This window comes from Emys orbicularis, chromosome 19 (genome assembly GCF_028017835.1).
Source record: "Emys orbicularis isolate rEmyOrb1 chromosome 19, rEmyOrb1.hap1, whole genome shotgun sequence".
Taxonomy (NCBI): Eukaryota; Metazoa; Chordata; order Testudines; family Emydidae; genus Emys; species Emys orbicularis.
Window position 1 is genome coordinate 5,458,223 of NC_088701.1, and position 24,984 is coordinate 5,483,206.

General features: G+C 57.3%; 1 protein-coding gene across 1 annotated transcript; it reads left to right on the forward strand.

The window, feature by feature from the left end:
- Positions 1-462: 462 nt before the first annotated feature.
- LOC135891946 (adhesion G protein-coupled receptor E2-like) lies at positions 463-24,455 on the forward strand. The gene is made up of 20 exons (XM_065419632.1): positions 463-493; positions 7,953-8,009; positions 9,280-9,420; positions 10,156-10,311; positions 13,526-13,681; positions 15,081-15,236; positions 16,579-16,710; positions 17,706-17,755; positions 18,165-18,266; positions 18,659-18,833; positions 19,175-19,288; positions 19,513-19,745; positions 20,016-20,180; positions 20,466-20,660; positions 21,179-21,441; positions 22,189-22,255; positions 23,041-23,132; positions 23,401-23,569; positions 23,686-23,793; positions 24,450-24,455. Exons 1-20 carry the CDS (start codon positions 463-465, stop codon positions 24,453-24,455), a joined length of 2,568 nt encoding a protein of 855 aa, XP_065275704.1.
- Positions 24,456-24,984: the final 529 nt, after the last annotated feature.

Here is a 24,984-nt window from a genome sequence, read left to right on the forward strand (position 1 = left end):
GGTTCAGCACAGGAACAGGTGACCTAGGGAGGCTGTGAAATCCCTGTTATTGGGGGGTTGTAAGAACAGGTTGGATAAACACCTGCCAGGGATGGTATAGGTGCACTTAGTTCTGCCTCAGCGCATGGGGATGGATTGTTTGATCTCCTGAGGTCCCTTCAACTCCACATTTCAGTGATTGTGTGAAGTGATGCTGGACCCTCTGCACTGTGGTCAGTTTTCCCCATAGATACTCAGGAAAGTAAATGCTTATGTGGCTGGGAGAAGTGGTAGGGCAGAAGGAAGGAGAGCAGGGCATGCTGAGAAGACAGTGCTTTCATGTGTGCAGTGCTGTGGGTTAATACAATAGAATGCAACAGGAAATGAGTCAACTTGGTTTCCTGTCTAATTTCTCCAAGATAAGGAGGCTGCAAAGCTCAGAATCCTCAGAACTTGACCTGTCCTGACAGCATCTGAGCCACCATGGGAACCCGAGGTGACGTGTATCCATTGGGTGAGTGGAACAAAGTCCATGGGCTGAACTCGGGTGGGGCTAGGAGAATCCGGAGGAGCTCACGGGTCTGTCTGCATTGGGTCTGGAAGGTGAATGTTTCAGCTCAAGAAGACATCGTTGCACTAGCTCTCATCTAGCTAGAAATAGAAGTGTCGCCATGGTGGCGGGAGGGGCTGGCCGGCCTGAGTGCGTACCTGTGGTCTTGGATGGGATTGTAGTCGGGGCAGGGAGCCTCTCCTGTTACTTGCCCAAATGCGGCCACGCTTAAATTTTTGTCATGCCAGCTGGGTCAGAGCAAGCCCGGGTATGTCTCCTTGAACTAGAATTTACACCTAGGCCTACGCTACATTGGTGTAACGTGCAATTTCCTCTGCTCCCTCCAGTGCTCACCTTGTACCAACTGAGACTCCTTCCAGACTCACTGAAACACCCTTAGATTTACTGGGCCAGATTCCTGGGCTGCCTGAAATGGGCTCATCTGAGATGGGCTCACTATGAGACCAGAGCATGGAGGGGTCCCAGATAGCTTTCCACCACTTTCACACTTACTGAATCCCAGGGGATAACTGAGGATCAGTCTGGTCTCTGGAAGCATAAAAGCCCAATGCCTTCTCTGATTCATCCTCTATGACTTTTACTATATACCCCTAACTAAAACTTGCGCCAGGTGCTCTTGGGGGGTGGTACCGGGGGTACCGAGAGTGCTGGAGGGAGGTGGCCCAGGGCGCACCACAGGTCCCGGGGTAGGGGCAGCCTGGGAGGGCTGTTGCAGGTGCTGGGTGGGGGGGTGAGGTGGGGAGGTGGTGGCACATGGCCCAGGAGCCCTTCTTGTACTGGGGGCGAGAGTTGGCAGAGCTAGCCGGAGCTGTCCCTTCAGCTCCTAGGGGAAGGGAAAGCCAGTTGGTCTCCACGTGCTGCCACAAGGTCCCTGGCCCCTCCACCTAGAAGCTGCAGGAACATGCTGGCCACTTCCATGGAGCCCCCCCACCCACCCAAGGTAAGCCCCACACACCAACCCGGTGCCCCAGCCCTGAGCCCCCTCCCATACCCAAACAATTGCTGCTGCTGGGGAGCTGGGGGTGTGTGGTGGCCCAAGACTGCCCCAGCAGCAGCCGCCCAGGGCCAGCTGCACTAGCTGCTGCAGAACTCATGGAGGTCACAGAAAGTTACCGAATCCGTGACTTCCATGACCTCTGTGACAGACACCCAGCCTTAGCTATTACTGACTTTTAGCAATAAACCAGACCGATATTGGTTATTTGGTCTCTTGGGCATATTGCATAACAAACCAAAGTGTGGTCGAACAATTGACCATATGGTTTACCAAACCGAAGGGAAAACCCAGATGTGACACTGTGCCCCATATTCTTCATAGGATATTGCTATGATATGAATGTGGCATAACTGATGTGTTCTATGCAAGACGGGTCATGTGAGGTGTCATTGGCAAGGTTATGATTTACTGAATATGATTATCCTATTTGTATGCATGTATCAATTCTGTATCTGAAGTGAGGAATATTGACTATGTAACAGTTACTAGAGGGTTTACACCTGGGGCACATCCCCCAGACCGTAGGCAATCAGCCTGGATGGGCCATTTAAGACGGACAATAGAACTTTGAAGATGCTAATCTCCCACCTTCCTGAGAAGCTTCCTGGGATGCTGCTTGGACACTGCCGGGTCATGTGATCATGTCACCTGGTACTGGACTACTAGTATTTTCCCACTAATAGGGGTGAGGATCAAACTAGGAAACGAAGGGTTCCCGCCATATGTAAATCCTATTTAAGGCAGGGAAGTGAGTTAATCAGGTTTCATTCTTCACTGAATCCCTGCCCAGGATGACTGCTGGAGACATCTTAGGCCCTGTCTACACTGGCAAGTTTCTGTGCAATAAAGCAGCTTTCTGAGCTGTAACTCCCGAGGTTACACACTGCCAGGCCACTTAGTGCGCAGAAACTGCGCAGTTGTAGCACTGTGAAAGACCACCCCACCGAGAGACGTACAGCTTTCTGTGCCGGGTGTACAGTGCGACGGTGCCAGTCTAGACACCCTGGTCCACTACAGCCCTGTGACTGGCCTCCAGGAGATGTCCCACAATGCCTGTTCTTGCCTCTCTGGTCAGCGGTTTGAACTCTACTGCCCTGCCCTCAGGTCACCAACCGTCATCCCCACCCCGTAAATTCCTTTGGGATTTTGAAAGTCCCCTTCCTGTTTGCTCGGTGATGAGTGCAGTGGTCTCAGCGCATCTTTCCAGGTGGCCATGCCTGCTCCATGCACCAGGCGATCCCCCCACTTGGAGCAATGCCGAGCTGCTGGACCTCATCAGCATTTGGGGAGAGGAGGCTGTCCAGTCCCAGCTGCGCTCCAGCCGTAGGAATTAAGATACCTTTGGACAGATTTCACGACGCATGAGAGAAAGGGGCCATGACCGGGACACATTGCAGTGCAGGGTCAAAATGAAGGACCTGCAGAATGCCAACCACAAGGCGCGGGAGGCAAACCGCCACTCCGGTGCTGCGCCCATAAGCTGTTGGTTCTACAAAGAGCTGGACATGATACTTGGCGGTGACCCCACCTCCACTGCAAATACCACTGTGGATACTTCGGTGGCTCGCGTGCCAGTCGAAAGTGGACTGAGCCAGGAGGAGGAAATCTTGGATGAGGATGTGGAGCATGAGGGGGACCCAGAGGCAGAGGATGACTCGGAGGTCAGAGATGCATGCAGGCAGAAGCTCTTTTCTACCCCGAGGAGGCTAGCCAGTCACAGCTGTCGGATGCTGGCGAAGCGCAAACAGGAGAGGAGCCCCCGGTAAGTGGATTTGATTTTGGGAATCACTGAAGTGAGTTGTTGGGGGAAGGAGGGTTGCAGAAAGCAGGCTTGTCTCCCACCGCATGCCTAGTCTGAGCGGCGGAACAGGCTGTTGATTGACGCCCTCACTTCATGGGAATCTCCCTCAGAGATCTCCAGGAAGCTCTCGTGGAGATACTGGGCAATCAGCTGTTGCAGGTACTTCGGCATAGCTGCTTTGTTTCTTGCCCCATTAACAGTAACTTTCCCGCACCACTGTGCCATGATGGGATCAGGGGGGTCCCTTGCTGCACACAGATGAGCTGCATAGGGGCCAGGGCAGAAGTTGCAGTTTTGGAGAAGACCCTCCCTTGATTCCCTGCTGACCCTCAGCAGCGAGAGATCTTCCATAATGATCACATCCTGTGTAAAGTGTGGGGACAGGATTGATTATCAGCCCCCACCCCCTACAGTGCTGGCTCTCCCCAAGAGCCACGTGCCCAGTGTACAGCAGGGTCCGAGAAGAGTGATTTCCCCTGCCCCTGCGGCTACTCACCATTTTGGGGGTCTTGTGGCTCATGTGTGCTTGCCTGGGGTCAGCCAGTTAGTGCCAGGTGTGTGAGTACTGGCTGTGTTTAAAGCACTGAATCAGTGCTCTCTGTGTTGCAAACAATCCGGCTTCTGTAAAATGTTGCGTTTAAACTTCACAGAGATGACCTTGGGAGCCCAGCCTCCCTCTTTGCTATCGGCGGCTGAATGGCTGTGCAGAATTAGAAGGCGGCCAAGAACAACTAAGGAGGATTTTCTGTGTGATGTTATGATGCACTCTGCCACCGAGAGACAGGAATTGCAGGAGTGGCGGAGCGTGAGAAGAGGGACCAAAGGAGAACGCGGCGCGCCAGAATGAAGCCACGGAGCGGCTCTTAGAGGTTACGGAGCACCAAGCAAACACGCTCCAGGTGATACTAGCTCTGCAAACTGAGCAGCTCCACGCCCGCCCTCCCCTGCAGCTGCTGTTGCAAAACACTTTCCCATGCGCCCCCCAGACACCGTCAACACACTCTTATCAACCTCCTGGCTCCAGTTTATACCCAGGGCATTCCACTCCTCCCCCCTCACAATCCAGCACTGCGGACTCCCACTACTCACAACACTCAACACCCATCCCTCTGCGGTTTGGCCCTGCTGAAGCACAGTACCCACTGCATTGTACTCCAAAGTTGAAGGTTGAATATGATCCCTGGACATACACAAATCTTTAGCCGTCCCAGGACCCCTTCTCCTCTTGGGACCTTCCCTTCCCCCATCCCTCTCACTGCTGATGTTCTTTGTTTCTTTGACTCTCTCCTCCAGTTGTTGTTTTTTAATAAAAGAATTGTGTTGGTTTTAAAGCAATCTGTATTCTATTAATTGAAAGCAAAAAATAGCCCTGCAAAGCAACATACCATTATGCTAAACCCACATATTCCATCGCCTGCACCAATCACCTCCTAGCATTACAAGCACTGCACTCCCGAGCATAGCAACAAATATTAGTAGCTTTAGGCTTCAAATTGCTGCCTCAAGGCATCCCTGATCCTGATGCCCCGTACTGCGCCCCTCTAATCGCCCTGGTTTCTGGCTGTTCAAACTCAGCCTCCATGCGCTGTACCTCTACGATCCAGCCCTGAATGAAGCTTTCACCCTTCCCTTCACAAATATTACGGAGTGTACAGAATGCGGCTATAAGCATAGGAATATTGTCATCGGCCAGGTCCAGCTTCCCATAGAGGCAGCATCAGCAGGCTTTTAAATGGCCAAAAGCACACTCAACAGTCATTCTGCACTTGCTCAGCCTGTTCTTGAACCGCTCCATACTGCTGTCAAGTTACTCCATGTATGGCTTCATAAGCCACAGCATTAAGGGGTAGGCAGGGACTGCTAGGATCACAATGGGCATTTTAACTTCCTCTACGCTGATCTTCTGGTCCGGGAAGAAAGTCCTTGCTTGCAGCTTCCTGAACAGGCCACTGTTCCAAAAGATGTGTGCGTCACGCACCTTTCCAGACCAGCCTGCGTTAATGTCTGTGAAACACCCATGGTGATCCACAAGCACCTGGAGAACCATTGAGAACTACCCCTTGTGATTAATGTACTCTGTGGCTAGGTAGTCCGGTGCCAGAATTGGAATGTGCGTGCCATCTATCGCCCCTCCGCAGTTAGGGAAGCCCATTGTGCAAAGCCATCCACAATGTCACTCATGTTGCACAGGGTCATGGTCTTTCGAAGCGGCATGGGATTACTGGCCCTGCAGACTTCTGTCAACACAAGTCCAACGGTCGACTTTCCCACTCCAAACTGGTTAGCGACCGATCGGTAGCAGTCTGGAGTAGCCAGCTTCCACAGTGCAATCGCCACACGCTTTTCCAGCAGCAGGGCAGCTCTCATTCTCCTGTCCTTGCACCGCAGGGCTGAGGCGAGCTCATCAGACAGTCCCAAGAATGTGGCTTTCCTCATTCGAAAGTTCTGCACCCACTGGTCATCATCCCAGACGTGCATCACGATGTGATCCCACCACTCAGAGCTTGTTTCCCGAGCCCAAAAGCAGTGTTCCACTGTGGTCACCACCTCCGCGAATGCCACAAGCAATCTCATATTGTAGCTACAACACGTGTCGAGATCAATGTCACACTCCTCTTACCTTTGTAGTTTAAGGAATAACTCCACTGCCACTTGTGATGTCTTGGTCAGAGCGAGCAGCATACTGGTCAACAGTTCGGGATCCATTCCTGCAGCCTGAAGAGGCAGGGTGCACAATACACAAACCGTTGAAAGATGGCGCCAAATGCGGATGAAAGCACAGGGATTGCTGGGATGTGAAAAAATGCATTTAAGGCACTGGGACAGGACCTAGGATGCCCCGTAACCCCCTCCGCCTTCCCACAACTCTTAGCGGCAGAAGAGAAAGAGGTGCTCTGTGGGATAGCTGCCCAGAGTGCACCGCTCCAAATACTGCTGCAAGTGCCACAAGTGTGAACACGCTATTGCGCAGGCAGCTGACAGTGTGAACACACAACAGCTGTTTCCATCACTTGGAGTCGAACAGACGGGCTGTCCTCTCTCAAGCTCTGCGCTAGCTCCATCCCCAGCTATGGGCTGGATGCAGGAATCCCTGGGTCATTCTCCGGCCCCTGCAGTGCGAGAGGTCGGATCAGCCTGCTCCCTTCCTGGCCTTAGAATCTCTGAATTAATGGCTCGGCCTTCGCTCCCAGGGGAACTGTGATGCCGTCACCTGCCCAGCTCCCTCGTCCTCCATAGAGTCTCCCCGGGGGAGATCAACCGGAACTGAATTTCAAAGCCACGCCCCCTTTCTAGCTCCCTTCCTAGGAAAGCACAATGCGGTTCCACAGCCCGATGTGTTTCCCCTTTTCACATCACCTTGGGCACTCGGCCCACGGGTCCTTTATCATCTGGTTCTTCGCACCGGCGTGTGGTTAATGACTCAGAGCAACAGGCTATAAATAAACACCAGCAGGAGGGGGTGGATTTGGGCCGATACCTGAGATCAAAAGCAGCCTGTGTTGTCTTTTCGCCCCATCCCCCCGTTGCTTCCCCTTTCCAAGTGGGTTTGTCCATTGCATGGACGTACTGGGTGACCTTGGGTAAGTCATTACCCCTCACTGTGCCTCAGTTTCCCCATCTGTAAAATGGAGAGAATGCTCCTCCCTTTGCCTATTGCCATGACACTTTTGGGTCACAGACTGGCTCACTGTGTGTCTGTGCAGCACCGAGCGTGATGTGGCCCTGATCTCAGTCGGCTTTGGTTTCACCTGGCGTGACAGGGCCCTGACCTTGTTAGGCTTGGTTCAGCACCTGGTACAATGGGGGCCCTGATCTCAGTGGGCTCTGGGTGCCACCCGGCACACTGGGCAGGCCGGATTTCCAATTAGGCACAGTAGGCACATGCCTAGGGGCGCCAGCATTCTATGGGGTGCCTAAAAATTCAAATGTTGCCACTCTCAGGTCCCAGCAGGGGGCAGGGCCGGCTGAAGGGGAGACAGACCCACGCAGCCCTGTTGCTGGAGCGCTCCTCGCTCTGCCCAGCAGAATGCGTTACCTCCCGGGGGGCCAGTGAGTGCGGGCCAGGGGGCAGGGGTTGGGAGAGTGGGTCTCTCTCGGGTAGTTCATGGGGCAGCTCTGGGCAGAGGGGGTGGGGGGCGCTGGGCAGTTGGCGGCAGGGCACCTAAAAGTTAAAAGTGGCAGTTAAGAACTTCCGGGCAGCAGGGGCACCCTGCAGCTCCCGGCCACCTCCAGATGGCGGGGGGCCCCGGAGCTCCAAGCCTGGGGGGAATGATCGCCGAGCCCCTGTGGCTAGGGTGCCCTAAGTATAAATCCGGCCCTGACAATGGGGGCTCCTGGTCTTTGTTGCTAGTACACACAATAAAGACCCAGTTGTCCTGGCCAAAAGTCCAGTTCCCAACTAGAATCAATTAAAAATATTAGCAGGGATCCCAGCTGGGGCTGATTTCCCAGAGCACCAGGTGTCTGCATTTTAATTGCACCATTGGCAGGGCACTGACTGGCCATTGGCTCAGGATTGGCAGGACTGGGGGGGCCGGGGGTGTGTGCAGCTGAGTGGCGGTTACCATCTGCCCATGGTGCCTTACCCTGTCTCTGCCTTCCAGGGCTCTGCATCGCCCTGTGCCTGGGGGGCACCGTGGCCCAGAATCATGGCGTACAAGGTAAGGTTGACTCCTCCTGGCTAACCTTCCCCAGCGCTCCCGGCTGCCCGGGGTCTCCGGCCTCCGCCCCCTCCGGTCCCTTTCCCTTGTGGGAGAAGAGCAGAGTCAGGGGTCTGGCGAGCCAGGAGCAGCCCCTTGGCATGGGTGTCTTGGGGTGGGTTTGTAGAGCACGGTGGGTGCGTGCAGGGGAGAGGAGAAGGTGCCCTGTGTAGCCCTCCCCTTCCCTTCCCAGCCCCGTGGCCAGCAGAGAATAGACACTGGGGCCCAGGGCTCTACACTGGGGGCTGGAGTGAGGGGCAGATCCCCTTTGTAGCCAAGGGCCGTGTTATTGACCAGCCTGAATCAAAGCCCCTGATGGCTCAGACGCTAGAAGTGGCATTTGTAGATGCCCCCCCTCTAAAATCAGGCTGAACTGAAACCTGGGACCCACGTGCCCAGCTGGGGGGTGTTTGGGATCCGGACTCTGCACCCCGAGCCCAGCTCTGCTGCGAATCCCAAGATGGGATTTGGGCAAATTCCCATCAACCCACTGGGGTCCCCAGTGCTGCACCCACCCTGCTCCGTCTGCTCCCGTCCCAACCCTGCAGCCGGCTAAGCTGCGCTGGGATCCTTCCCCTCACGCTGGCCAGAGGGACGGATCCCAGCGGAGCCCCAAACACCGGGCAGCTAAAGGATCCAGGAGCCCCCGTAGGCAGGTCACAGTCTGGGTCATGGGAGGCAGCTCAGGATCCAAACTAGCCTCGCGCCCGATTCCGCTCTCAGTCAATCCAGAGCAGAGCCGGGCAGGAACTTCCCAAGGAACCATTTTTTGCCAGAAAATTCCGATTCGGTTCAGAGGAATGTTTGGTTTTACTCGGGGAAAAAAATGTGTGTGTGTGTGGGGGGGGAGATGAAATAATTTTCAAAACGAACAATTCCCGTTTTCCGGTTCGAAGTGAGGTTTCTATTTGAAATTGACACTAATGAGAGTAACAACGACAGCAACAAAAAAGAGAAAAATTGGGTGAGATCGAAAACGTTTCACTTGCACCGACGCCCGGCTCCGGCGGCTCTGCCTGTCTGTGCCGGGGGCTCCCCGGGGAGCCAAGGCCCCTGTGCAGCCGAGGGCAGCTTGTTGCCAGGCGGTGGATGGCGTCGGAGCTGTTTGCCAGGCGCCCAGGGACGAAAATCAGCGAATGGGGCGTGTGAAAGGACTCGATCCCACTCTGGGGGGGGGGGGGTGAGCCGCTCTGCGCTGGCTGACCCTGCCCAGCTGTTCCCGCCCCTGCAGGTACCACTGAGGACTGCAACAACCATCTGCTATGCCCAGCAAACGCCAAGTGTGTGAACAACACCCACTGCACCTGCCTGGATGGATACCAGACACAAGGGAATCGCTCCTTCTTCACCGACCCAACGGAGGCCTGTGACGGTAACGGGGCTCCCACGTTGTCCTGGGGGGGCTGGGACTGAGCAGGGCATTAAGGGCCGGAGCAGCCAACTCCACTGACTCCAGGGCCTGTTGGGGGTGCTCAGCCCGGCTGGGGAATGAGGGGGGCGGCAGCACGGGTGAGGGCCGCCCTCCTGGGGATCGAACCAGGGACCTCCAGAGTGAGTATCGGAAGTGGCTGCAGCAGGAGCCAGGAGTCTTGGGCTCTGTGAATCGGGCACAGGGTGGGGGGGCCCATCACACTGACCTATCTGAATCCCAGCCTGGGTCCTAATCAGCCCCTGGGTGTCCAGGGGCAGAGGGGCCCCACGGATCCCTGCTCAGAGGAGCAGAATGGGGCAGCCCTGGCTATACTCCCCCTCCCCCGCCACGCAGGGATCCAAGGAGGGAGGGGGCAGAGGAGAGGCACATTGTCACCCCCCCCAACACACAGGGAGCCTGGAGCCCCACAGGGAGTCTCCCCACCCTCCATTCACATTGGGGAACTGGGTGTTTGTGGGGCTGAACCCTCCGTACCTGGGACAGGAGGCTCGGGGGGCTGTTTCTGAGATTGCAGCAGCAGAAATGGGTAACTGAGAATCAGGCCCTTAATCACTAACTGCTCAGGGCCCGGATGCCTGGGTCCCGTCACCCAGCTCAGCACAGGGCGCTGACGGCGGTGATACGGGGAACGTCTCCCTGCCAGGACTGTACAGAGCGTCCCCTCTTGCATTACAGATATTAACGAGTGTCTGGGGCCGAGCAAGCCAAACTGTGGACGCAACGCAAACTGCAACAACGTGGCTGGGAGTTACTACTGCGCCTGCATCCCTGGCTACGAGCCCAGCTCTGGGAAAGCCAACTTCACGCACGCGAGTGAGAACACCTGCCAGGGTGAGCTCTCCCGTGACCCCCACCTGCTGAGACCCCCACGCCACGTGCCCATTCCCAGCAAGGAGCCGCACCGGGGCTACTGCCGGCTTTGGCAGTGGCCCAAGGCCATCAGCGAGGCTGTGATGAGACGTGACCCTCGCCTGCTCCTGCCGAGCATGGGGCCGGGCTCACCCCTGTGCCCGGCGCTTGGACAGGGAATAAACCCTCGGGGTTAGAAACAGACCCACGGAGCAAACTCCTCGTGCTGCAGTGATGCGCTGGGGAGAGGGGAGGGGCCCCTCGCTGGCCCCAGCACGCAGCATCTGAGCTGCTAGTGCCCCGCTGAGCCTGGGAAATGACCCCGGGAACGGCTCTGGCAATTGGGCAAAAACTTTCTTGAATTCAACCCCGTTCCCTATTGCTTGAGCTTCCTCTGGGGGCAGGCAGCCATGCTCTCCTCCGGCCTCTAGGGGGCGCAGCTGCTACTTCGAGGGACCCTCCGTCTGCCCCAAGTTACCTGCGTGAGCAGCGCTGTGAGGGGCATGTGCTGGGACTGGCATTGCCAACCCAGCCCCTGGCTTCCCTGAGACACCCCCAGTTCCAGCAGTCTGGCGGGGGACACCCGGGCTGGTCAGCTCCGCGTCGCTCCCCAGGGCAGGGAGTTTGTCCAGGGCACAGACCGAGAGGTCTCTCTGGGCTCGTTGTCCAGTGGATTTGGAGATCCCTTTGCGCTGGTGAAGCTGGCGCATGCACCAATGCCAGTCCCCTGGCAGGGGATACCCACATGCGGGTGTCTCCACCAGGGGACGTTGGAAGCTGCCAGCTGCTAAATCGCTTTGTGCTGGTCCCTGTCTGTGCCCCCTGAGCCCCCCGAGTCAGCAAAGCACATGCTTGGCTCCAGCCCTGCCCAGCTACGCACTTAACTCGGCTCCAGTGGGTCTCAAGTGCATGGCTGAGCTCGTGACGACAATCCCAGGCACTAAAAAAAAATCAGATTAGCTTAGAAACTCACGAGCTTTAGAAAGACCAATGAGCAAGGGGCAGTTTCTGGATTGAATTGAATTGAAAAGGGGCAAATTCAACCAGATACAAGGAAATACTCTTCCACCCGGGGCAGCAGTAGCCTCTGGAACTCACTGCTACCGCGGCCTGGAGGCTGTGAATGTGTCGAGTTTTAAAGAGGGACTGGTTGTTTCTATGGGGAACGACAATGCCTGGAGCTGTGCTAGTTAATGGACAGTAATTCTGGGAGGGAGGGAAAAACTCCCACTTCAGGGCTTAAGCCAGGGGTCTCAAGCTCCTAGCCCGTGGGCCACAGAACATCCCCAATGTGGCCCGTGGGGCTCCAGCAGTTTTGGGGCCGAGTCTCTCCCTTGGCCCCACCTGCCACCCCCAGGCGCTCCCCCCTCAGGGGCCCCAGCAGCGCAGCGGAGCTGAGCGGCGTCTGCCTGCTCTCTCCAGTGGCTGCCGGCCCCTCCCTGCGGTCCAGGGGCGGGGCGGGGCTGTGCCTCCACGTGTTGCCCCTGCCCCGAGCGCCCCTGAGGCCAATGGGACGCTGCATGCAGGGCCGGCTCCAGGCACCAGCTAAAGAAGCAGGTGCTTGGGGCAGCCAATACTAAGGGGCGGCACTCCGGCCGCTATTGGGGCGGCACGTCCGGGTCTTCGGCGGCAATTTGGCGGCGGGTCCCTCAGTCCCTCTCGGAGTGAAGGACCGGCCGCCAAATTGCCGCCGAAGAGGGAGCGGCGCGATCACGCTGCCGCGGCTTTTTTTTTTTTTCCGCTTGGGTCGGCAGAAAACCTGGAGCCGGCCCTGGCTGCGGGGGCGGTGCCTGGGGGTAGAAGCGTGCGGATGCCCCCCAGGCCTGCCCCGCCTTGGGGCCCCATGTAAGCGCCGCACCCCCGACCTCCTCCCAGAGCCTGCACCCCCATCCCCACCCCACATATCCCCTCCTGCCCCCAAACTCCCTCCCAGAGCCTGCACCCCCTTCCCACACAATCCCTCCCACCCCCAAACTCCCTCCCAGAGCTTGCACCCAGTCCCCACACCCTCTCCTGCCCCCAAACACCCTCTCAAGAGCCTGCACCCCATCCCCACATCCCCCCAGCCCCAAAACTCCCTCTCTGAGCCTGTGCCCCCTCCCCACACACACACACGCCCCCAAACTCCATCCCAGAGCCTGCACCCCAATCCCCTATCCCAGACCTCCTCCCCCACTCAAACTCCATCCCACAGCCTTAGACAGGTGGGGGGCAGAGTTTTTTGTGGGGCAAAGTTTATGGGGGGTGGGTTCTGGGTGGCATGAGTGACATTGGCCCACTGGGAGGATTTGAGGACTGGCACTGACCCTAAGGTAAATTGAGTTTGAGACCTCTGGCTTAAGCCGACCTCCAACTATTAGAGACCAGGAGGAGACTTTCATGGGCGCAGATTATCCCCTGGCTGCTGCTGCAGGACTCTTATACCTTCCTCTGTAGCACCCGTCGCAGACGGGATACCGGGGTAGAGGGGCCTTGGGGTTGACCCAGGCTGGCAATGCCTGTGTGTTCCTCTGTGATTGGAACCTGAGGGGGATTTCTGCCAAGTCCCAGTATTCCCACCCCTTGGGCAACTCAGCTTCACACATGGACTCCTAAATCTCCCCAAATCTTGGCCCCACTGGGGCTTGGCCCATAGAGGACACAGTGGCTGTTCTGGGGTCTGAAGGTCCCCTTCCCTCTGTTATGTTCACGGCACACACACACAGTTAGAAACAAAGCATCACATCCTCTCGCTGGCAGGCTGCAGCTCAACACAGGGTTATTCTTAGAATCCAGAACCCCAGCACACGAGGACCCCAAACAGAGAGAGACAAAGCAGGCTGCTCCTGAAGGCAGACGGGCACAACTAACCCCACTTTGCTCTAGGCTGCCCCTTTGGCAGACACACGGCTGAAAACCCCAGATCACATGCTTGTCACCCAAGCCCCCTAGCCCGCAAGAAGGTGCAGGAAACCTTGCAAAAGTAAAGTGAGAGCTTGTGATATTAACACAGTTTTCAATACACCATATTCTCTAGTGGCCGTTCCTCTGCTGGAGCAGCCTAGTGTGGCCTGAGCATAGCTGAGAATCAGGCCTGTGGTTGTTAAGCTCCCAGGGGCCCGGTCGCCTGGGTCCCATCACCCAGCTCAGCACAGGTGGGTGATACAGGAACGTCTCCCTGCCAGGACTGTACAGAACATCCCCTCTTGTGTTGCAGATATTGACGAGTGTCAGGGCCTGAGCGCAGCAGACTGTGGACCCCACGCAAACTGCACCAATGTGCCTGGGAACTACTCCTGCAGCTGCATCGATGGCTATGAGGCCAGCTCTGGGAAAGCCAATTTCACGCACGCGAGTGAGAACACCTGCCAGGGTGAGCTCTCCCCTGGCCCCATGTGCTGAGACCCCCACCCCACATGCCCATTCCCAGCAAGGGGCCGCACCGGGGCTGCTGCCGGCTTTGGCAGTGGCCTGAGGCCATCAGTGAGGCTGTGATGAGACATGACCCTCGCCCAGGCCCTCTCAGAGGTCCAGAGAGGCGCAGGCCACTTCCAGCTTTTGAGGCCCCTACGCATAATAAACATACAAAATGATGACACATGAAAACAAAATAAGGCACCAAAAAAGAGTCAATATTGTTTTATTTAACAAATGCTTTTCTAGCCTTTTTCCTGTGTAAATGTAATAATTATTGAGGGAAAGTCTAGCTTTCGTGCAGTGTCACAGTTGACATTAAGCATGGCGAGCCCATTCAAACGCTCCTGTCCCATAGTTGAACGGTGATAGTTCTTTACCTGCTTCAACACATTGAAGGTGGATTCACCTGAAGCCACTGATGAAGGCAAACTGACAAAAATATGCAATGTTTATGAACATTTTTAACTCTTTAATATGACAAAAGCTGTATCAGTTAACAAAAAAATGATGTCTTTCCAAATCACATCTCTTATTTGCTTAAATTTGCAGCTCTAAGCTGAGCGCGTGGGTCACATTTTGGTCCGATAGGGATGGGCATAAAAACAAGTTGCAAAACTTATCAAATGCCAAAAAATTAACTAGTGTTTAAATTTGAGGCCCCCTTTGAGCTTGTGGCCCAGGCCAAATGGCCTCCTGGCCCCCCCCTCTGATTGGCCCTGCCCTCGCCTGCTCCTAGAGCACATGGGGCCGGGCTCACCCTGTGCCCGGCACGTGGATGGGGAATAAACAGACCCACGGAGCAAACTCCTTGTGCTGCAGAGATGTGCTGGGGAGAGGGGAGGGGCCCCTCGCTGGCCCCAAACGCAGCGTCTGAGCTGCTAGTGTCCCGCGGAGCCTGGGAAGGGGCCTCATGTCTGGGCCATGGAAATAGCTCAGTGCGCTCTGCCCCCTACGGGCCCTGGTGAGGAGAGAATAGCCACAGCACAGTGTGCCCCAGCCATGCCCCGATCCTCCCCCATGGGCCCTGGGGGGCAGGGAATAGCTGCAGTGCCAGGAACCCCAGCATCAGCCCCTACATCAGGGGCTAGGAGCAGGGTGGGGGCAGGACCCGTACAGCAGCTCCCCACCAGCTGGGGTGGCCCCTTTTGCAGGGTGGGGGATTCTCGAGTGGCCGTTCCACTGCCAGAGCAGCCTAGTGCCGCCTGAGCGCAGCTGGGAATCAGGCCTGTGATTGTTAAGCTGCCAGGGGTCTGGTCGGCTGGGTCCCGTCACCCAGCTCAGTGCGGGGGGCTGGGAGGTGATACAGGAATGTCTCCCTGCCAGGACTGTACAGAACATCCCCTCTTGTGTTGCAGATATTGATGAGTGTCAGGGCCCGAGCCCGGCAGACTGCGGACCCCACGCAAACTGCGCCAACGTGCCTGGGAATTACTACTGCACCTGCATCGATGGCTACGAGCCCAGATCTGGGAACGCCAACTTCACGCATGCGAATGAGAACACCTGCCAGGGTGAGCTCTCCCTTGGCCCCCACCACACCCTGCTCAGTCCCCCCCGTCCCGCATACACACACCCCAGGGCTCATTCCAGGCCTGGTGCTGCACCAGAGGCTGCTGCCGGCTGGAGCAAAGGCACCAGATCCACTCACTGGGGCTGTGATGCGCTGTGACCCTCAACTGCTGCCCCAGCGCATGAGGGCCAGGATCTCTCCTGCCTCGGTGTTTGAATTGGGAATACACCCCTAGGTTTGCAGGGAGGTGCCGGGGAGACGGGTGGGGCCCTCGCTGTCCCCAGCACACAGAATCCAGGCTGCTAGTGCCCCTGAGCCTGGGAAGGGGCCTCGTGGATGGTCCACATACAGCACAGTGCGCTCTGCCCCCCATGGGCCTTGGGGAGCAGGGAATAGCCCCAGTGCAGGGCACCCCGGCCACGCCCCCAATCTGCCCCCTCCCTCAGGGCTGGGAGCAGAGCCTGTTCCAGCCCCACACTGCAGGGAGCCCCCTGGATGGGAGAGTATTTCCCAAGGGGGCCATTATGTCCCCTTAGGCATCCAGGGTGGCCTGACCGGAGAAGGGGCTGGGGCGATCCAGGCCCTTGTTGGCGACGTTCAGCCGGTAGTTAGAGCTTGTATCAAGTCCTAGCCAGCCGTTCCCATGGAAACCGCCCTTTACACCCCCGTTTGGGGGGGGCAGAGCACCGGGCCCATCGAACTGGGTGAACTCAGGAGCTCATTCGTTCAAACGCTTCCCCTGGCAGAGACCTCGCCCAGCCGTTCCTGCGCCCAGACCCCGGCCGCGTGGGATAACCCCAGCCAGTGTCCTGGGGCTGGTCTAGGCACAAGAAGAAATCAGCGCCGCAGGTATCTCAGCCAGCGTCCCGGGGATTGTCCGGGGATAGCTGGTATCGGGAGCCGTGCGGAGAATCCCTAGGGCTTGCCCCCAGGGGGAATTGATGGCGATCGCTGTTCTCTTTGGAAGCGCACTGATTATTCCAGACCAGAGTGTCCGGATGGGGAGCGATTCCACAGGAGCTGTTCCCGTCAATTTCCCCATGTACAGTAACTCCTCACTTAAAGTCGTCCCGGTTAAAATTGTTTCGTTGTTACATTGCTGATCAATTGGAGAACATGCTCATTTAAATGTGCGCAATGCTCCCTTAGAACGCTGGTTGGCAGCCACCTGCTTTGTCCAATGCTTGCAGAAAAAGCAGCCCGTGGGAGCTAGCTGGTGGGGGCTTGGAACCAGGCTGGATCGGCAGCCCGCCTATCAGCTCCCCACTCCCCTAAGTTCCCTGTGTGGCAGCCGCCCAGCAGGCTGTGTGTGATGTCCCCCTCCCCCTGCTTTCCTCTCTCAGACATCGAGGAGTGCCGCAAGACCCCAAATATCTGCGGCCCGAAGGCCACATGTGTCAACAGCAATGGGAGCTACCAGTGTGAGTGCCGGGCCGGCTACATCCCCTCCAACAGGAACACGACCCTGTGCGAAGGTGGGTTCTGCCGCTGGGGGCATGGAGGGGACACCTGGGGGGCTGAGCAGGGTCTGGGGTTACACAGGCAGAGGTCTTGCCTGAGGGGGCAGTGAGCTGGGAACTGGTCTGGGATGATGCACCAGTCCATCTGCCCCCAGTGGCCGTGGTCCCTCTGGGTCTCAGCCCGGAGGGTGGGGGGGCTCAGACTCCAGGCCCTCACCTCCCCCCAGCCCAGCCTGTCCGTCCACTGGGGTGTTTCCGGTTGTCTCAGAGCCACAGCCACCAGTGTGCCCAGGTCTGGCTCTGGGAGCGGAGCAGGGGCCAGGGGCCGGGCGTCTCTCCCCCTGCAGCAGTGCCTGCATTCCTGCTGCACGGCTGGATTCTCTGCCCTGGGAAGATGGCAGCAGGGGGCACAGTCTGTGCCTAGTGGCCACTAGAGGCCACTGTGGGGCCAGCCCGGGGCTCCCTGCTGGATTCTCCCCACCGCCCGCCCCCAACACACACCAAAACCACACACAGCTGGGGGGAGAGGGTTGAGGGGTGATAAGGCTGGAATGATTCCACAGCCCCCATCCCACCCCAGTGCAGCTCAGTCCCCCTAGGATGGAGAGGGGGGACGGTTCCTTTCACAGAGACCGGGTTGTGGGCAGAGGATGGGGACAAGGGGCTGTGCACATGTGTGGGGCTGAGTGTGTGTGTGGGGAGGTTCACTGCTCCCCCTGCTGGGAGAGGCTCTATTACACCCATATCACTGACATGGGCTGGGTATATCCCTGCTGGGGGGAAGTGGGGGGGACTGCTGTCACCCCTGCTGGAGGGAATGAGTCCTGCTCTGTGTGTCCCTGCTGCCCCCTGCTGGAGGGCGTGAGTCCTGCTCCGTGTGTCCCTGCTGCCACCTGCTGGAGGGAATGAGTCCTGCTCTCCGTGCCTGGCTCTGGTGCATGCACCTACCCAGCCAGACCCCACATTTCCCCCCACCCCATCTCTCACTCCTCCTCCCTTTCCATCCTCAGAGCTCAGCTGCCCCCCGCTGCTGGATGATGAAAACTCTATCGCAGCCAAGGTGAGTGGGGCACAGACCCTGGGGGGGGATAGATCCTGATTCCCCTTTACATGCCACGTTGCTTTTCACTGATCTCGCCCAATGAGGATTCTGGGGCCAAACTTGCCCCTGGGCAAAGAGCCAGTGGCCAGTCCCTGGAGCCCCTGCAGTCCAGCCTAGGCCTTTGCCCCCGGGGTGATTCTCACCCTCCAGGATCAGCATCAGGCTGCTGCAACTCGCTTCAGCTTGCAACCGCCGTCCCCCCCCATCCCTTGCAAACGCCGTGCACCCCCTAGGGGCCAGACGGGGCATTGCCCGCGCTCCCTCTGGCGCCTGGCTTCTGAGCCGAGGGAGCCTCTCAGGACGGGGGGAGGTGGGCTGCGATTCTGTGATCTCTTTTCCTGAGCCAGGCCTGGGGCTTGTTTTGCAGAACCTCCAGGGCAGCTTCCAGGCACAGGTGGGACGTCTCTGCAAGGCGGCGCTGGAGGAGCTGAAGCAGATGAACTCTCAGAACGCTGAGGAGAAGCTGCAGGTGCCAAGCCAAAATTCGGGGCCTTGCTGGGTTTGTTCCCGTTAGGGGGAGGAATCGCTGCTCCTACTCGGATCTAGTCTCTGGGCGATCTATAGGGATGCAGCACCTGGAACAGGAGAGAAATAAACAGCAGCACTGCCCAGAAATTCCCACGCCTGCCTCTCCAGTGGGCTCTGTGCCCAAGAAGCTGCTCTCCTAGGTTCCTAGGCTAGACAGGACCATTGTGATCATCTAGTCTGACCTCCCAGGCAGCAATGTCAATTGCAGGAGAACTTGTCTTTAATTTCAGGGGGATTGTGGGAAGGCAGTGGAGGACTAGCAATCTGGGAATGGGGTGAGCGGCTGGGGCTCAGGCACTGTGACACCAACACCCCCCACGTTTGCTTGGCCAGGGCTTCTTGGACATTCTGGAGAAGCAGATAAATCTGGTTGGGAAGCAGAGCGAGAGCGTGGAGCGGAGACACCGGATCGCGACGGAGCTGATGGCCATAGTGGAGAAGCTGCTGAGAACGCTGGCCCTGACCCTGCCTGACAGCCTGATCAGCATCGCATCCCCCAACGGCACAGGTCAGCACCTGCCCACGCGGTCCCAGTATTTCCAGTTGGGCTTTTATCACCCGCAGCCTATGCTCCCGTCCCACTCCCCACAGTGACCCCTGCTGGGAGACAGGAGCTCCCCCCCCGCACAGACGGTGCTTCCGCCCTGCTCCCCACAGCGCCCCCTGCTGGGAGATGGGAGCTCCCCCCCACAGCCAGTGCTCCTGCCCTGCTCCCCACAGTGCCCCCTGCTGGGAGAGGCTGGGACTGGAATAGCTGGGAGCTCCCCCACAGCCAGGAAAGCACCTTGCCTGGCTACAGCTTCCTCTCCATGTCTCTGTTGTGAGCCCTGGCTGGCATTGTGGTTGCAGAGCTGGGGCTGGCGGTCAGGCAGGCTGGGAACCAGAGCCAGGAGACCGTGACGCTGCAGCAGAGCAAGACGCAGATGGAATTAAAGTCGGCCGGAGCTCCAGGGCAGAAAGAAGGTATGTGGTCATCGCCTGTGCTGGGGTGTGTATAGCGATGGGCACAGCCAGGGCATTGGGGGCAGCAGCACAGCACCCCTTGGTGCCAGGCTGGGGTGTGAAGGGGGCCGGGCATTGCCAGGGCATTGGGGGCAGCACCCCCAGCAGCACAACACCCCCTGGCACCAGTCTGCCCCAGGGCCCCTCCTGTCCCCCATTTCATCCGTCTCCTCTGTCTCTCGCAGGCTTCACGCTGGCCGGGCTGCTGACATACCAGGGGATGAGCCCCATCCTGGACGGTGCTGGGCGGGTGGAGGCGCCTGAGTGGGACGGGATCGGCCAGAAGGGGAAGTGGGCGCAGAAGCCGGGGCGGCCCAGCTACCGTGTGCTGTCTCCAGTGGTGTCGGCCTTCATCAGTGACCAGGGCACTCGGGCACTCAACCTCTCTGTCAGCATCCGCTTCAGCCACCCGGTGCCGGTGAGCCCCTGGGCTGGGCATGGGGGGAGGAAAGCATGGGGCGCTGGGAGGCAGAGCTGGGCCCATCTCTAGTAACACCCCCCACCCGGGTCAGCTGGTAAATCCGCCTTCCACCCAGGGACAAACTGATGCTCTGTGCCCCCAGCCCAGCCCCTCGTACCCCCCAGACCTGCCCTCTCAGGGCCTGGGGAGACCTGCCTCCTGTGCGGCCCCAGCCAGCCCCCCACCCCACTCCTGCCCCCCATGCACCAAGCGTCTCTCTGTCCCCAGGAGAACAAGACCGACCTGCGCCTCCTCTGCGCCTACTGGAAGCCTGACAGCAGGCGCTGGGCCACCCACGGCTGCACCCTGCAGAACTTGAACGCCACCATCACCCGCTGCCAGTGCAACCACCTGGCCAACTTCGCCGTGCTCATGGCCTTCTACGAGCTGGAGGTAGGCGCGGCCCTCGCTGGGGCCTCGGGGCTGGTCTGGTTCTGCTCTTCCCTTTAATCCTCCCCAGCGGAGCAGGAGTCACTCCAGATTCCTCCCAGAGTAAACCCATTCCCCACTGGCAGGCGGGGCCCTGAATCTGATATGGGTCTGGACCCTGAGCTCTGCACTCAGCCATGGGCAAAGCTCTCCCTGGAGAGACTTGGAGCTTTGCTGGGGAAAAGGCTGAGTCAGAACCGAGGGGGCTGGGCTGGGCTCACTGGTGATTCTCCCTTTGCTGTGTTACAGGGAAGTTACACACTGACCATCATCACCTATGTGGGACTGACCCTCTCCCTGCCGTGCCTCTTCCTCGCCATCCTCACCTTCCTCCTGTGCCGCTCCATCCGCAGCGTCAGCACCTCCCTCCACCTGCAGCTCTGCCTCTGCCTCTTCCTGGCCAACCTGCTCTTCCTCACCCCGGTGACACGCACTGGCAGTCGGGTACGGCCTGATTCTCCCCTGCTCTGTTCCTCCAGCAGGGCTGGGGTGTGTGGTTTGAACCCCTTTGTGCTCCCTGGATTCTGGGCTGTGCAGGACACGGGGGATTCCCGGGGGGATGTTTCCACTCCCCGTTAGGCCCCTTCACACTAGGCACAGTGGTCTGAGTGTTCCCAACCCCTGGAGTTCATCTAGTTCTATCCATATGTCACAGTGTCCGTTTGCATCAATTCCTCTCCTACGTGACTTGCCCACTATCACCCAGGGACTCTGTGGCAGGGCTGGGAACAGAACCTGGATCCCCTGAGCCCTGCTCCCCTGCTCTAACCACTAATCTCTGCTCCCTTCCTGCATCAGCAATGTGCACCCGCAGGACCCTCCATAGACCGAGGAACCTGCTGTCCCTGGGTCACGGAGCGCTATACCTGGAGAGCTCTGCTAACAAGAATCCCGGTGTGACACCCCCCCCCCCCCCCCCGGCAGGTCTCCCCCATACTCAGCATTTCCCTTCCCCACCGCAGTGTCCCTGGGCTCTCTGTCTCCCCCAGGTGGCGTGTGCTGTCATTGCTGGCCTCCTACACTACCTCTTCCTGGCCTGCTTCAGCTGGATGTTCCTGGAGGGGCTGCACCTCTTCCTCACCGTCAGGAACCTGAAGGTCGTGAATTACACCAGCGCCAGCCGGTTCAAGAAGAGATTCATGTACCCGTTCGGCTACGGCTTCCCAGCCCTGGTGGTGGCTATTTCTGCAGCGGTGAATCCTGATGGCTACGGAACTTCCACACAGTACGTGCAGCGCCCATCCCAAAGGGGAGCTGGGTTGTGGCTTCCATGCGCTTGTCCGGCTCACCCCAGGTCTGACTTGAACCTAGATTTCCCTGCTCACCCTGCCTGGGAACTGAATGTCCCCCTGGGACCCTTCCCATCCCCAGGGACACTAAGCTGCCCCGAGCGCTGTAGTTGAGATTCCCACCGGTCAGACATCTACACTCCTCACCCCACTGATGATGTGGAAGAACAAGCCAGAAAGATCCCAGCTTGACGCCCAGGTCCCAGGCTGGGTTTGTGGGACTGGTGGGTAGGAAACAAATGCACCTTCTTCCTGTGTGCAAATCCCTGAGGATCCCCCCTCTAAAGTGAGCGACTCCACTAAAACAGGGCGTGGCGTGTTCTAGACACCCCAGGCCAGATCCTCAGCTGGTGTAAATCAGGGCAGATCCACTTCCTTCAGTGCAGCGAGGCCAATGTCCATCCGCTGCATGTCTGGCCCTTCATCAACACTGCACGCATCCACCAGAAAGGGTCATTTGAGGAGGTGGAAGAGGAAGTGGGGGCTGAAAGCAGGAGATGCTGAGGTACATGGGGAGGGCTGTTTGCCTGCTGCCCGCAAGAGAGTCGGCCATGTCACAGGCAGGCTGAGATCCATCTCGCTTTTGAGAGCCAGCTGCCCTGTGACACCCCATCTCTGCCCCCGGGGCTGAAAAAGGGCAGTAATCCCATTAAAGTCACCATCTTCTTCTTCCCTCCCTGTAGCTGCTGGCTCAGCCTGGAGAGCGGCTTTCATTGGAGCTTCCTGGGTCCAGTCTGTGCCATAATCCTGGTGGGTACCTCACAGAACCACAGGGCCCCATTCTCCTCTCACCTCTGCGACCCCATTGATTTCAGTGAAGCAGGGAGGAGAATGTGGCCCATAAAACACAAGGAAAGACCCAGTTAGGTCCCACCTGGCTCATCTGCTGTGGTCAGTCCCGGGATTAGTCCCTGTGCTGTATCCCCAGGCCTACAGCCTTTACTCGGGCACAGCTCCCATGGACGTCAGTAGGAGTTTTGCCAAGTGAAGACAGCAAGAGTTTGGTCTAGTCTAGTTAATGACCCAAGGAACGAGGAAGGGAGAAGGCTGCACTCTGCAGTGGTTTTTGTAGGGGGGGAACAAATGTCCCTAAATATTCCTCCGTACCCCTGGGGAAGTTGCGGGGGGAGGGGGGGAGGGGGGGGGAATTTGTTACAGCCTGAAAGTGGCAGGAAGTATTCTAGAGGCAGGATCTGGAATCTCTGAGCCAGATCCTGCTCTCAGTTACACCAGTGTAAACCCCAAATGACTACTGACTCCACTGGAGAGGCTCTATGTTTAACTCGGAGCAGCATCTGGCCTCTGTGATCACATTGATCCATCTCAGCCGTGGCTGTGCTGTCAGCTCCATGCATGGGGAGGGACCGAGAGCTGCCAGGGGATATTACAGGAGAGCGGATGATTCCCACCGGAAATGAGCAGTCCCCAGTTCTGCAGTGTTCGACTCAGTCCCCTGGGATCATTCTCTGCCTCAGCTGGAGTCACCGGCCCCGGATGGGATGTTTTACAGGAAATATTTCCCACTGTTCCCACAGATAAATATAACGTTCTTTGCCCTGACCCTGTGGATCCTGAAAAACAGTCTCTCCTCCCTCAATACAGATGTGTCCACCATCAAAGACCACAGGTGAGAAGGCAACAAAACAATACTGGAGGGTCAGATGCCTTGGTCTGGAAGGTCCTTGGCACCGGGAGGGTGAGAGGGATTGCAGGAGGGGAACAGTATATCTAGGATCCATAGGAACGAATTCCCAGGGTGTTTGCATTGACAGTAACCCTGTCCCACATAGGAAAGCTGGGGCCAGTAGCTCCACCCCACTTCGCCCAGATCCTCTTGACCCTATTGCTCTCCATAGGGTTATTGTAACGGGATCTCTCCATCTGCCTTTATCCAGGTTACTGACCTTTAAAGCCATCGCCCAGCTCTTCCTTCTGGGCTGCACATGGAGCCTTGGTCTCCTCCAAGTTGGCCCAGCAGCCATGGTCATGGCCTATTTTTTCACCATCGTCAACAGCCTGCAGGGAGCCTTCATCTTCCTGGTGCACTGTCTCCTCAATCGCCAGGTAATGCCCACGGCCCATCAGTGCCCACCCAGCACCTTCACCAGCCTCGCAGTGATTATGTCTGACCTTCTCAGCATTAGTTACATAGTGCAGTGACCATGTCCCTCACTCTCCAGGTGAGAGAGGAGTACAGGAGATGGATCAAGGGATTCCAAATGTCCAGCACAAAATCTCAGACATACGATCTATCCATGTCTGCTGTCCCCACCACCAGCACCAAGACGGTAAGAGGTCCTCTGCTCTGTTCCAGTACCAGCCTGTGAAACAGGCATCTCTAGCTGGGTCTCATCACTGCTGTAAAGGTGATTTGCCCCCGAATGATGCAAGATTGGTTATGAGCCAGCTGGGAACGTCACTGCAAGTGTTAGTGAGAGTCGGTCACTATCGAGGAGTATCCTAGATGTCTTAAACAACAAGGAGTCTGGTGGCACCTTAAAGACTAACAGATGATCTGTTAGTCTTTAAGGTGCCACCAGACTCCTTGTTGTTTTTGTAGATACAGACTAACACGGCTACCCCCTGATACTAGATGTCTTAGGCAGCAGAACAGAATGCCCTTTCCTGGCACCGCCGCGTTCCCTTCCCTTGACTCTCCTGGGAGCTCCAGGGGTCACTCACTGTGGACTAGGCAGGCATTGGCTCTTGCAGTGTAATGATCTGAATATATCAGTTTGTTCCCTGGGATTGAAACCTTGTCAGTGCAGACGGACCATCCCCAATGAGCAGTCAGCAGTGTGAAGAATTTTCCTTGGCTCCATTATCCCTATGGGTCAGGATCCAGGGGCTTTGTGTGTTGCCTTCCAGAGACAACCCACCAGTTTGCACATTAGACTCTCAGTGACCTTGGATCCTATTGTCATTTTTCTGCTTTTCTTGCCAGGTGTAACCCTTCTGCCAGGTGGAGTTGGCAGCAACCAGGGCCAGGTTCAATACCTAGGGGTTCCAATACAAATTAGAACTGGCTGGAGCCCCGTGTGATGTTGCACTCCATATGCTTTATGGAAATATGCTTATGAATATGAGACAACTGGAATATGCTTTACTCTAAATAGCCCTTGTATGGGATCTTTAGAAAGCTTGTAATCTATCAAGTGTATTCATCCTGTTTGTTCGCATATATTATTTCTATATCTGGAGTTAGGAGAATAAGATATAAACTTGTATCACTGATGAAAAACATATTAAGTGGAGGCCATTAAGGATGCTCCAGAAACAATCAGTTGTAAATGGTCTTAGTTACTTGAAAGCCTTCCTGTGTACATGTGGGCCAGCCCATGGGGAATGGAGACTGGGGGTCTTACAGTGACATGTGACCATGTCACCTGATAATGAAATCCATCTTAAATCTGGTACTTTTCCATTTAGAAGGAGGGGTGGGGACCCAGAGAGACAAAAGATTCCCAACTTGTGTCAAA

Coding starts and splice junctions, on each gene's coding strand:
- LOC135891946 (XM_065419632.1), top strand. CDS start 463: ATGGGAACCCGAGGTGACGTGTATCCATTGG. Junction 8,010..9,279: donor CCAGAATCATGGCGTACAAG/GTAAGGTTGACT, acceptor CCGCCCCTGCAG/GTACCACTGAGGACTGCAAC. Junction 15,237..16,578: donor GAATGAGAACACCTGCCAGG/GTGAGCTCTCCC, acceptor TTCCTCTCTCAG/ACATCGAGGAGTGCCGCAAG.